Source organism: Dromaius novaehollandiae, chromosome 1 (assembly GCF_036370855.1).
Source record: "Dromaius novaehollandiae isolate bDroNov1 chromosome 1, bDroNov1.hap1, whole genome shotgun sequence".
In the NCBI taxonomy this organism is placed as follows: domain Eukaryota; kingdom Metazoa; phylum Chordata; class Aves; order Casuariiformes; family Dromaiidae; genus Dromaius; species Dromaius novaehollandiae.
The window spans coordinates 48,889,035-48,903,113 of NC_088098.1; the positions used below are offsets into that span (position 1 = coordinate 48,889,035).

The window sequence follows — 14,079 nt, forward strand, 5'->3', positions numbered from 1 at the left end:
TCACTTATGCAGGCCTCATTAGCCTTCCCTTCCTCTCACCTTAGCAACTATCTCCTAGCATCTCCTATTGGAATTTTTTTCTTTGTGAAATGTTCTGTGTAGTTTCCACATGGCACTGGAGGCAGGAGTTACAGCCACAACCTAGTAGGCCAGAAAGGTTACAACATGCATAGAGGGCTGTGGAAGACATAGGCAGAGTAAACATCAACCCAGAATAGGTGCACTGAGCACTACTGAGAAATGAGTGAGTGCAACAGGCAGGCTACAGAGGCTCTTAAGATGTTCCTGCTCCCTCTTCCTTTGTGTAGTGGTGGGGGTGGGGGAAGGAAATCGATGACAGAAGGAGACACAAAAAATCCATTCCTTCGTAATCTTCCCAGTAGATTTGCAATTGCAAAAGACTTTCACTGTTAACCACATTTTCCTTGTCCTACTCTAGCCATTCTTGGATGCTCTTTGTGCTCACGCCCTTCATCAGGGAAAGTGCAGCAGCAGGACACAAGCACCATTCTTGGTGCTCTGATAAGCTCCAGAGAAAACAGAGGGCTGTGCATCAAGATGCTGAAGAAACTGGTTCTCATTATTCTGGTCTTTACAAAAAAGACTTAACTGTACCCTCGCAGGGGCTGTGCAGGATACAACCCAGACCTACAGTTTGGAAGGCATTAGGAATGTTTGCATCCAATCTGTCATACAGCCTGTTATCTTGCAGGCAGATAGCAAAAAGCATATTCTATGTCATAGTTAAACTGGGTGCTTGCTCCATTTCTGGCTATCTATGGTCCCATGACCTAGGGATGCAGAGGGTGTGTAGCATTTCCCAGAAGGCAATATCCAGATGCTGCTAACACTATTGCTGCCCATAGAGAAGGTGTCAGTGTTCCCTCTGAATCCTCTGCTGGATTTGTGGACCATATGGGCATGAGGAGTTCTTCTGATGAAGCCTGACAGTATGTTCATAAAAATGCCTCAATGAGTAAAAGGTGTGGGGCAACTGAGTGGTAGTTCTCGTGGTCTACATCTGTCTTGGGACAGGTTCCAGATGGGAATGTAGATTCCATCAGTGGCTCTTATGGAGTTCAGGACCACATGAAAGGTGAAGGCCTGGAGCAAAGAAGTATCAGCAAAGACTCGCAGAAAGTAATTGTCCATATCTTCTTTCTCAGACAAAAGGATGTGTAGGAAATCCAGGTTAGATCATTTGGGGTGTCGTCCTCACATAGCTGCCATAGGAAGATGATAGCACTCCCTCTCATACAGCATATTTGCTCACCTTTTGACTAACTTCAGAGTGGACAGTAGGCAATATAGAGTCAACCACAAATAAGAAGGTATAAAAGAAGCAGGAACAGAAATAAGGCTCATTATGTGGGCAATAGTAGCAGGACCAGTGACATGCTGCTATTGCCTACATGAAACAGATAAATGACAGCATCCTAGAGTGATAGGCTGATAGGCTCAGTTAAGAAAGAAAAGTTCTGTGGGACTGCTTTCATCAGGCAGCTTTGAAGCACATGCATGAAAGGGACATTTGGTCTCTAGGACCAGATGAAAACTAATTTGAAATAAACCCCCTGAACTATAGCATGAATGTATCTAACTGTCCTCTTCTACTGATCCATTCCCTATTGTGCCGCATTATCTGCTAATATAGACTATGCTTTTGTGTTTCATAGTTGAAAAACTTAGTCACTCTTGTGTTCTGCTGGATTCTAATGCTTGTTTCTGTTCTTAAGGTTGAAGGTTTTATGCACAATGTGATGAGGAGGTGAGTGAATGACCTTCCTCCAAGCCAGCAGAGTAAAGCCCAGTGGCATTTGAAGGAGGAAAACCAGCAGGTTAGAAAGTGCTTCCCTTGAATCCTGTTTTTCTCATCTTCAGTTCTAGCACACCAGAACCAAGGATCCATAGCCAGAAAGGGTGATGAATGTTACGATATCCACTTTGCGACATCTCCTAGTTTGGTGGCTGTCTCTAGCAATGGAAGTTGTAATGATGTACCTGTTACCTGTGCTGCATGGTTGAGAAATAAACAGAATTCAAAACAGATAGCTTGTTAAGCTCCAGGATGTCTAAACCAATAGCAATATAGCAATAGCAAACATAAGATTTTGTCCTTCTCTGCTACTTACACAGCATAGTTAATTTGCATGTGCACAGTAGTTCTGTTTTCCTAAATACCAGATTTACTGTGCTTGCACAGATGACAGTGTTACTTGAGAAATAGATCCAGCACTTCTTGGGAACACAGCTTTACTGCTCATGTAATGCAGCTTACAAAGAGCATGTGCTTATTTCCTGCTCTTCTCCTACTTCTCATCTGGTTCTGCAAAGCACCCAGGAAAGCAGCTGCCTGCCTGCAGGCCCCTGCTACAAGATTCCCAGACACGTTCTGTGCCTGAGACCTCTCGATGCAGCAAGGAACAAGCTGCACACTGTAAGAATAGCTCTGAAACCAAGAGAAAGCTTCTTTCAGCTAACATCTTCCGTCCATCTGTCATATGAGAGAATGTGTTCCCACTGTGGGCTGGGAGAAGGATCCACACGCACACTGAGCATCCTGCAGGAAAACGATCCTTTTTCTTATATAAGTTCTTAAGATAAGCTAGGATAATTATTTTCAAAAACATTTTAGCCTCTTAGGAAACCATGGCAAGTCACTTCCACATAGGCTTTTGGTAACTTGAAAGGGCTCCTTAGGTTCCTACGTCACTTAGGCATGGCCAAAACATTACACCCTGACTGGTATTATTTATAGTCAGCTAAGCATATCCCACACAAAATTCTTTCATATTCATTTTTCCTCAAGTCCTTGTACTCTCAGCTTCTGGGGTTTATTTTAGATATTGTCTATAGCTCCCTACATGTGTCTCAACTTCCTCATGGCAATACATATAAAATCTCTCTCCAAATATTTACTAATTTCATTCTGTTCATGCAAAAAATCCTAAATGCAATATCAAACTTTGTTAAGAAATTTGCTCTAAAACTGAGGTCATGCATGAAATATTTCTATTTTTAGAATTAACTTTACAAACGATATTTCTACTGCAGTGTCTTAACCTTATCTAATAATAATAAGCCATAAAGTGCTCTCATTAATATTCCTGTGAAACTTGAATAACTTAAATTGTATTGGTGTGAGACAAGAATTTGGGCCACCAGCTTTAATCCAACAAAAATATAGGGTATTACAAAAATGGGAAATCTAACTGAAAGATTCTATGTGTGTCTATCTGTTAGAACAATACTGGTTTACCCTCTCATGAAATTTTCTCCTTAAATACATCACCATTAAGGGAAAATATGATATTTTGAGGAATCTGGGTCAAATGTACCTTTTTATACTGTTTAAACACTGCATAAGAAAATAGAGTGGTTAATTCACCTATATTTGAAAAGATATGCATTTTTTTTCTATTTAAAATTACTACAAGCTCTAGAAATCTCCTAAACATGCCACTGGTGTCTGAAACACAGAAATATCACTACTCTTTAGGAAGCCAGCATTTATGAGTGAGAAAAGGCAGTCCTTCCTTTCAGCCACTAAATGCCTGTTGCATTTTCAGACTGCAGAGATGAAGATTGATGAGAATAACAAAACAAGTTTTAAAGAACAGTATTTTAAAACATTAACAATAGATTTTTTACTTGATTTTTACCCTCTCAGCTTATTCGGTAATGCCTGAGTTAAAAAAGTATCACAAGACAGGAAACATTAATTGTAAAACTAAAAATAACAGCATCAGCAATATTACTAACTACTAAAACACAAGGAACCATCAAGTTTTAAATTAAATCAGGAATAGAAAGGAGGTACATTCTTAAAACAAACTAACTAAAAGAGTTCTTATCTAATAAGACTCAAATTATGGTTTGAGATCTTAAAATATTCAGAAGGTATACAGTATTTTAAGTGTATGATGACAGAGCTGAATTTATCAACAAGCTAAAAGATATACAAAAATGTTTCACGGTTCCTTGCAGGATGTGAAAGGTCTTTTAGATTTTCAGCAAGCTGTTGTGAATAAAGCAAGGGTGGGTTACATTAGATAAAAGTTGCCATAATCCCAATTTGTGGGTACTATAACTATTCCAACAGCTGTGCCTTCAAAAGAACTGGATTTAGAATAGGAAATTATGTACTTTTACCATGTAAGCTCTCTTGTGGTGCTGAGTCATTTAAGTGAAGAAATGTGATGCACAGCTTCAGCTTTCGACTACCTTTGTTTTGTGTAACATTCTTGCATCAAAGACACATTAGAAACTTGGTACTTAAGGTTTGTTTTTTTCTAACTCAACAGGGAAGCCTCTAAAGACTACTTCACTGTTATTCAGCCCATACTTTGAGCCATTCTGTGTTACTTAATTATCTTTGGTTCAGAAAATGTTGATTCTTCCACGTAACTGCATAACCAGCTTGTTCTCAATTGTTTTCAAGAGTGTCTCCAGATCCTGATTCTGTCATCCTTTCTCATATTAAGTATTTTTTAAAAAGAAGACCTCAGTTGGAGTTCTATGACAGATCCTGGCTTTCTGCATTAGTATACTCTCCAAAAGCAGGCCTTATTAACGAGCTTGCCATAAGCACCAATTATTGAATGCAGATATCAATAAAATTATAATACATTAAAATGCCATTCATATTTTGAACAATTTAAACAAGAATAAAAAACCTGATCCCTTTAAGAAGCGAGGAAAACATAGAAAAATATTTCATCGGATAATATTAAGATTAAAAAGTCTCATTTAAATCATAGCATTGCTGAAAAATTCATGAATTCATAGGTAAACCTTAAGTATTTATTGTAATTCATCAAATACTACTTCTATATACCCTACTACTTGTACCATTTATCTCACTTGTCTAATAAGGTATTTGGAATATTACTGCCCTTAATCATCTTTGGTGTACAGACTTTTTCAGTGTACAGACTCATACTGTGCTATATAAAGTCTGACTAGCACAAGCAGATGCAGAACTAGTTCACCCTGTTCTCTTTCACAAGTGATCCGTAAGAACTTATCTAGTAAGCCATGACGCATTAGAAAGCCTCATTCAGTGAAAAGTCCTTTAACTGTCTTCCCATTCTCCAGCTTTCTCAAAAACTGCAACAATTATTCTACATATGCTGCACCCAAACACTAGAGCATTTACACGCTTTATATCAGGTTTTATTCCTGCCCCAATATCTTGTGCTGAGTCAGAATCTGCGTCAGGCATGGCGGACTTCTGAGCCTTACTGGTGTCTACATTCTTCCTTCGTTCTCTTTACGCAGCTTCCCAAAATCACGTAGTAAGTTTTCATGCTAGGTCCACTATCTCTCTTGTTTACCTATTCAGATTTCTTTATTTTGGAATGCTAGTAGAAGCCTCCACTGATATATTCTGGTTTGCAAAATACAAGAATCATTCCTGTATATGACTGATTTTATAATCTATAGTTTAAATCAGCTAGCACCAAGAAATGATCATAAAAGTGACTGAAAGGTATTCCATCCACAGCTGAGAAGCAAAATTCATATACACAGCAGCAAATTGAATGTGGCACCTGCAGGAAGTCCCCAAATCATACATGAAAGGCACATATTAGAAAAATGATGTTTTATCCAAGACTTTTAAGAACTCTTACATAATTCTTGTTCCAAAGGGCAAAGTATTTCCTGGCTATCTTCTATTTAAAGAGAAGCATCTGGGATTCATTGACAGCCTTCTTTACACATGTGCAATGACAAAGTCTATAAACAGACTGAGAAGCCAAAAATAATTACAATAAATTCTAAAAAAACACCATTTCAAATTACAGATTTGACTGTCCTTTGCTTTATTTGTCAATTACATCTATACAAAGTGGGTCCAATGCGATGACATAACTTTATGTCAAATTTGCACATGTGAAAAAAAAGTCTACAAAAACAGGAGAGTTTTTTTCCATTCATGAAACGTGTTTTAAATAAAAAAGAGCTGTAGGTGTTAGTTCTCTCATTTGGATAATAACAGAAACTATACCTTTGGGAGAAGCTGGATTGCTTGGAGAATTCTCTGTCTGTGTCCAGAGTTAAGTATTCCTATTTCCAATAGATCCTGATCCTCCATTACATTGCTTCCCTAAAAAAAAAGGTAAGATAAAAATGAAAAATAACAGATGCCTTCAATAGCCTGAAAAAAGCCCTTCTGTTGTGTTTAAAAAAGAACACTTTGCTTAACACACAGTATCTGACAAGAATCATAAATTACTGATGATTGCACTGATTTCCACATTGTACAAAATGTGGAAGGCACTTGAACTCATGGACAACTACTTATATTGCCGGCAGCACTGCCAGTGGAGAAGCTATAGCTCTCACTTAAATCAAATACCAGATGTGAAACCTTCTTTTATTTGATTGAGACCAAGGACATGACTATAGAAACGTTCGTAAACTCTTCATTTTTTTCCTTCTCTTCCTACCCCACCTGGCTACACATTATGTTCATTTTTCTCCGGGCTGGAAGATACATAACACATAATAAGATCAGCTGAGTGGATGAGGATAACATTATTTAGCACCTTGTTAGTAAAATGCTAAAGAGGCAAAGAGGTCAAGTGGTATCAACAAACCCCATACAACCCTCATCCCCCTGAATTTAACTGTACAAGTGCTATCCTAACTTTACCCTATCATTGCTCTTATCTCCCTGCTTGCAGGCAGGTCAAAGAATTCCTAATATACAAACAGCAGAAAAAGACCATCTGTTCAAACTATCAGTCCACAAAATAAGCCTTCTCAATTCAAGCCTCTATTCTTAGGAGCTGGTAGCAGCAGGAGATGACCTATAGCCACACAAATAAGAGGATAATATGAATCATAAGAGATGATTCTGATATTCATACAAAGGGTGGGCGATACAGGGAGAAGTTCAAGGAGTCTGACACCACTAGTAAGTTCAGCATTTGAAGGTTAAGTAACTTGATTACCTAGAAGTGACTATTGTGAATCACAGGAGGCACACCAGTAGCTCACAAAGTGAATTGCGGCCAGGGATCAAATTAAGATGGTTCAAAGTAGGCTGGCAACCTTGTATCGCTTTTTGGACTATCTCATTTCAGACAAAAGCTCAACTTTCTTTTAAAAGCTTCTAACCACTATAGGTGTGAAGAAAACCTGCAAAAAACAAATGAGATCTCCGAACTCTTTCTTTGGAGACTGTTGACACTAATCTGCTAAAACCAAGAATTTTTATTATTTGTATTCATCAACATGAAATCAACAGGCTTTCTGTGAGCAAAGCCACAAAAAACTTCATCTCCATCTTTCCATTAGCTTGCTGCATCTGACTCAGTAGAGCTCTTAAGCAGCAGTGAAATCAGAGGAGATATGAGCATAACAGAATATGCTTAAATGCTTTGTTGAATCCGGGCCTAATAATGGATACAAATTCTTTCTGAACATAAAATCTCCCAGTCCCACAGCAACATGGCTTTCTTTCAGAAGGCACACTGAAATAAGCAGTAATTCATCCCATTCAGCTGCTAAATCTTCACTCTTTTCAGATGGACTGATTAGTTTACAGATGTACTCTTGAGGACTCTCAAGTACTACTCTGCAGTGTATCCTGCAAAATCTAAGGGAGGTCTTTTTAAGGCAATCATGGAAACTTTACAAAGCTATTACATTTAAAATTATATTTCACAGTAAGTGGTATGATTTAAGACTACACGTCTGCAAATCATATCCTGAAAGAATTTCTGTGCAGCATTTAGAAAAGTGGCAGGCAGAGCCTTCCTCTAAAGGGAGAAGGTGTGCAGCCATGTAGTTGTAAGAGGATCACATGGTATAAGAGTGCATGCAGCACAGACTGTACAAAGAGTGATAGGGATGAGGTGGTGTTAATGGCCCCTTCATCTCCTTGACAAGCACACACAAAATATCATTTCCCCTTTTCTTTCTTCCCCCATTAAACAAACCTACAAGAATCTATAAACTTCAGGGAAGACCTGGGAAAAAAGCCCTGAATTCTGGGCTGAATTCTCCAGCTGCAAGAAATAGCTACCATAAATAGATTTAGATAAACCGAGCCAACTGAGGATCTGGTCCAAACTAAGAGCTTTATGTTTTCCTTGATTTTAATAAATGCATTTACTGTTTGTTTGCAGCTATTGTTTTCACTTCATTTAGCTGATTTTACAGATTTCACCCTTGATTTCTCCATGATGTTTATGAACAGTCATGGTATACTCATCACTGAGCTACTACGGGTGTCAGTAACCCTGGCATCTACCTTGAATATTGTAATGTTTAAAAGCCCAATTCAACAAACAATTAGGCATGGTAAACATCCCATCTTTTTTCAAAAAGCTACTGCTTTTGAGACAGCATCATTTTGTTAATTCTTTACTATTGCTTTTTCCATAGACACTGGCTCATAAATTTTGTTTCTTTGAAGTTGGTATTACATCTTTTAAAGTATGTCAAGGCTACAAAATCAAATATTTAAAACTCAGGAAAGTCTAGAATTCACATTGTTTTCTTGTGTTCAATCTGAGAAGGCAAGAACCTGGTCTTTCCATGTGCTCAGGCTTTGTAGATTTTCCTGCTTGTCACAGTCAATGTCAATTGCAGCAGTCACTCATCCCCCCTGCCATGGAACTATACCAGCTCTTCATCTTGAAATGAGAGCAAACCAGGGAACTTCAGCTACTCAGTATAATCCTCTATTGCTTAACCTAGTAGAGCAGACTGATAGCAGTAGAAAGCTGCTGTCTGCTTTGTGTTCAAGCCTGCGTGGTGGCAGAAACAGTCCCTCTTGTTCCTTTCTCCCTGGTTTCTACTCCTGTTCTCTGCCAATCCCAGTTCCCGATTCTTGTTTTTACCTGATTCCCCTTCCCCCTGCTCCTCCAATCTAGCTCTACTGCCTCCTACGTTGAGAGTGAGGAAAGCCTCATTTCCTTCTTTTCTGCCATGGCAGACCAGATACAAGAGGAGAAATTGTCTCCCTGCTTTCAGCTCCTGTGCACACATTTATTATAAGTTGGGCCAAATTTAACGTCATTTAACTTTACAGAGATGACATGGTAAGTGTAATTAAAATGAATATGAATACAAGAATGTATTTTTCCATAATTTCAGTCTTGAAAGTAGCTGAATTATGTTAGCGGAAATGTTCACCAAAAAGAAATTATTCTAGTAGACACCTGGAGAATTTCAGTCCAAAGGTTTAACTTTGATATGCTTATATACAATAGAAAACAGGATCGTATAACAGAAAATATGGGACAGCAATCTCTACTGGGATTATTATGCTATTATATAACAAAAACATAAGAGGCTTTGTGATATTACAGCTTTCTTAAGTATATAGGAAAACTTAGTTTGAAGGAAAACTTCTCAAAATTAAAGCAATAAGAATATATCAGAGCTACTTGTACTAGGACAGATTCAGTCCTCATTCAATTCAGTTTACTCTGCTGAAATTCCACTCATGTTGAAGTTTAAGGGATAGTCTTATATATGAATTGGAAAGATTTTGGTTGTGAAGTACAAGTTAGGAAAGAATACAGTCGACCCTCCCTTGACTTTGTGGTCCTGCATACTTCTCAATAATATCATGCTTTTTCTTCATAAATACATACAGGAAGCTGAATAAGAAGGCAACAGTTTCACAGAAGAGTTGAACTCAAGAATGGTAGAAAAATGACTCTGAAAGTGGGAGCATGGGGGCCATCTGAAAAAACAGAAATTTTTCCAAAATCTGAGATAGTTCCTATAAATAAGTTTAGAGCAAAAGACATGATGGATATACCCTGAGACAGAGATTTTATTGGCATCAATTTGGGATGTTTCACATAAAATCACCTCTGGCACTCTCCACCTAAAGTTAAAATAGCCTCTCAAAAAAATGCTGGGTTAAACCTTTATACCAGATTCCAAATATATCTAGGTAGGTATTTATACTTTTATACATTATAAAGAATCTTTATAAAACAATTTGAAATGTCAGATGTATAGCAACGGAAGCACTACCTCTATTAGAAATAGACTAATTTGAACACATTAAACAGTTCAAAGAACTTCTAAAATCCAGTCAAAGCAAAAGATTCATAAACTTGTAGACAACTTCATTTAATACTGACACAGAACAACTTTCAAGATTCTTTTAAGAAGAGACCAACATGCATTCTATATCCTGTTAGAACAAATGTGCTTTGAAGATTTGTCCCTGAAGATATTAAAATATGGTGATTAGAAGAACATATTAGGATGGCAGGCATGAGTGCAGCTTTCTTATTGTCCCTCTTTTGTACCTACATCTTTAATCTTCCTTCATATATTATCTCTGCTGTAGACCTATGGTCAAAAACCCCTGTCTGGTTCTATCATCTGAGTAAAATAAAAATAGTAGGTAAACTTTCAAAACAACTGCTAGATATACCACTAGACTCATCTGAACACTGAACAATCACAGTTAGAAGACAGGAGGTGTGGGGAACAAACTACCTGCATATGTTATTTTGGCTTACTCTTGCTCTTCACCTTGGCTAATAGACTTAAAATTTGGTAAAGGCTGGGTAGAGGTTTCTTAGGTTTCCACTGTAATCAAAGCTCTGGAAAAAAAACTCAGTGAGGGGATAAAGGTATATGAATCATTTTGTGAAAAGTGAGTAAAAACTGACTGAGAAATAAGAGAAAGAATGCATTTGAGTTTTTTTCTCCATTATGAAGGAAGATTGTTCCACAAGAAATACAAGATTTGAGTGAGTTCTGGCTGTAGACTGACCACACCCACTAGATCAGCTTTTTTCTATGCTCAACTGTGTCAGTTGGAGGAGAAAAAGAAGTGAATCTGAGACCTAAAGCTATATAGGCTTTATAAGAGCTTCTTCCCATCAGGGTGACTTCACTTGCTCTGCAAGCATTATTGAAACCAAGTTCAGTGGCCACAACCTCCAATAATTTTGCTATGTTTTTGGTGTATCAGAAAGTTGTTTGCCCAAGACTGTGGCTGGCATGGGTCAGGGGAGGATAGCTTCTGAGGTAAATATAGTGTTGACAGCATGCAGTGCTGGATGCATCACTCCCATTACTTGAGGAGCTCTATACTGTACTCTCTCTCTCCTTTGCCCTCTCCCAACCTCCCATGTAGTAGTCTGCTGCACCGTCACCATAATGGACTATGAAAAGCCAGAACAGGTGGGACCTAGTACATAACACTGGGTGGGATCATGGTGAATGTTCCACAGAAAAGGCCTAGTCAGTGTTTGAAGGGCCTTGCAGACATCCAGCAAATATTTCTAGCAATTTGTATTGCACTGAAGCTGACTCTGGCTGCCTGCGACTTGACACTGTAGGAGCAAATGGGAGGGATCTGAATGGACATGGGGCAACAGGCCTCATATTCAGGTTTCCAAGGCAGCTGGAAATGAGACTTGGCATAGATGGGAAAAAGTAGAACACACAAGGCAGTACACTTAGCTGAGGTATCATTTCCCCCACTCAATAAGAAAGGCAGGAGCAGGGGAACAGAGGGGACATTCTTCCATTATACATGCATGGAGGGTGAAATAAGTGATTGGAAAACTGAGATCAGTGGCACCAAAGAACTCTATTCCTTCTCTCCCCTTTTCACCCCAAACACACATAACAGGGAAAGAACATGCAAAGGGAGTAGGTCTGACCCCAATGGGAACAAGGCCTATTATGGTGTATCTCCTCCAAAGCTCATTAAAATAGTCCCCTTGTCATTTCATATTGCTTTGCTTCCCACCTAATCCTACTCTCTTTCCAAACTTAAAATAGTTCAGGTCTGTGTTCTAAATTGTCCTCTGGCTGGGAACAACTTAAAGACACCTCACGAAACAGTTGAGGACGCATTGAATGACTAGAATATTTATTTTTCATTGTCTAAATCACATGCCACAAGGTTTAAGAATTTTCATTACAACATAGCTTTTCCACAAGGTAAATGAGATTATTCCTCAGAGATTTGCAAGAAATGAGTAGAGAAATACAGTTTTCAATAATGAAAATTGCTTCTTATTAGTGCAAAAATTTCAAGCAGTGTGTCACTCATTTCATTTCCCAATGAGAACCGGCAAACAACCAGAATTTAGCAAGTTTCAATGTGAGTGAAAAGGTTGCCTCTCACTAGCATTGCCACTGTTAACATGAAAACAAGATCTGTAAGAATGATGATTGAGTGAAATGTTAACTTGTCCTTTAAGGTTAAAAAGATTTATCAGATTCCTGGAGGTACTGCAGAAATTGTTACTTCACCTACAAACCTGACAAGACTATGTTAGAAAAAGCCCCTGCAGAACTGTGAAATTTTGCCTTGGGGAAAAGACATTCATTGTCTATAAAATGCTAGGAAGAATGGACTGAGCGTGTTGCAAAATAATCATTTAATAACCTTCTAAACTTATTTTGCCTTTAAACTACCAGTACTGATACTCATTCTCAGCCTTCAGCTTACTGTATTTTTTGTCTTTACATTTACAATGTTCTTAGCAATTAAAAAAACCCACAAAAACACCAAACAGAAGACTTGAAAAAAATTTTCAATGTTAATGTCATTTCTTAGGAAAATATTAATAAATTACTGTTGAAGTATTAACTAAAAAAGAAGCCATTTCACTCATAGATAAGAACATGGAAAGCAACTCAAAGCAGCTAAGGTACACAACACTCAGGGAATCTGACACCTAATTTGAAATGTATGCATTAAGACAAAAGATGACATAAGTTGGGTCAGTTTAAAAGGAAAATTAGAAGAGTCCCAACAGACCCTGAATCCCACTCTACCTGTGTTTTAAAGATCCCTCTCTGATTTCCATTCAGCTCCTCCAGTAGTGAACCTGAAGTAACCAGTGCCATCAAAAGCCTTTCAGATATTGGTATTCTAATGAACATATAGTCACAGACCTTTCACACAACAGTTATAGTTAATTAAAGTATAGTGATAATTAAACAATACTGAAAGCTGAGACAAGGATTCTTATAGGAAGACTTTCTGCTATTTTTATTTACTCTTTCTTGTACCACTGATTCATTACAACCAACACTATTGTCACATGCAAATTAGCTGCACAGATAAGGTGGCAATTGAAAAAATTACCTCTGATGTCACAGTTGGCCCACTTAATTACTTACATTGCTGACCCAACTCTGCCTATTTAGTCATAACAATTGAATAAAATAATTATTAATACTTACCTAAATTACATCTTCATGTCTTGAATGTATATTATGAAGATAATTTCCCTTCATTTAAGTAATGAAAATTCTGAAGAGTCTATAGATTACTCGAGATAAATACTAGTTGGCTTAGATGCTAAATTTCTCAAAGGACTCACTTTAAAATCAGTATTACCACTAGCTAATTAACAGACTTGAATTCACAGGGAACCATTCCTTTCTCCAGTGGAAATGTGTCAGTTTGGGGGAGTGAGAGAAGGGGCAAACACTGTATTTTTCAGACATAGCAAAAATGCTGTATACCTGCATTGCATGTAACATGGAATTCTATTTAACTATAGAGCTAATACCAGTGTTTCTGTAATAAATGTAAAATCTCTGTTCAACTCCTCGAAAGTCTCACAGAGTAAACGTGCATGTTTCAACCCAAATTTCTGTCTATCAAGAATTTCCTTCTCCACATTTTTATTGACCCTAGTCACGCTGTCTAAAATGTGATCCAAGCAAATCAGCTTGGAGAGTATAAAATGCAGGGTCAAAGATTTAGACTGTAAAATTCTGGACAGGATGCACATCTTATAAATAGTTAATTCATGTATAAGTTCTGTGAAATAGCAACAAGGAAAACATATGATCAGGAAAGTGCTTAAGCCTTATCCCCTAAAGTCAAGAGTGTGGTCTTGGAAGTCCTTGTTTAGTTCCTGCCTACAGCTAAATTCCACTTACACCTGCATTTTTTACCTTTGAGTAAAAACAGATTGAGCAGATTGGAAACTACGTCAAACCTTGCCTTAGAGTGAATCTAGAAGCAGGCCCTCCTCCACTTCGGTACCATGAGAGCTTGATCTGGGAGGAATTTGCAGAGCCTGCCTAAGGGCAGAACCACAGGAGCATGACACAAAT

The 14,079-nt window shown here is 37.9% G+C and overlaps 1 protein-coding gene across 1 annotated transcript in view; it reads right to left on the reverse strand.

Annotated features, from left to right (window-relative positions):
- Nucleotides 1-14,079, reverse strand: part of ANKS1B (ankyrin repeat and sterile alpha motif domain containing 1B) — a 434,784-nt gene that overhangs the window by 169,486 nt on the left and 251,219 nt on the right. Inside the window, exon 16 of the mRNA XM_026123167.2 lies at nucleotides 6,011-6,109. Within this exon, the coding sequence (XP_025978952.1) occupies nucleotides 6,011-6,109 (99 nt within the window). The remainder of the gene's footprint in view (nucleotides 1-6,010; nucleotides 6,110-14,079) is intronic.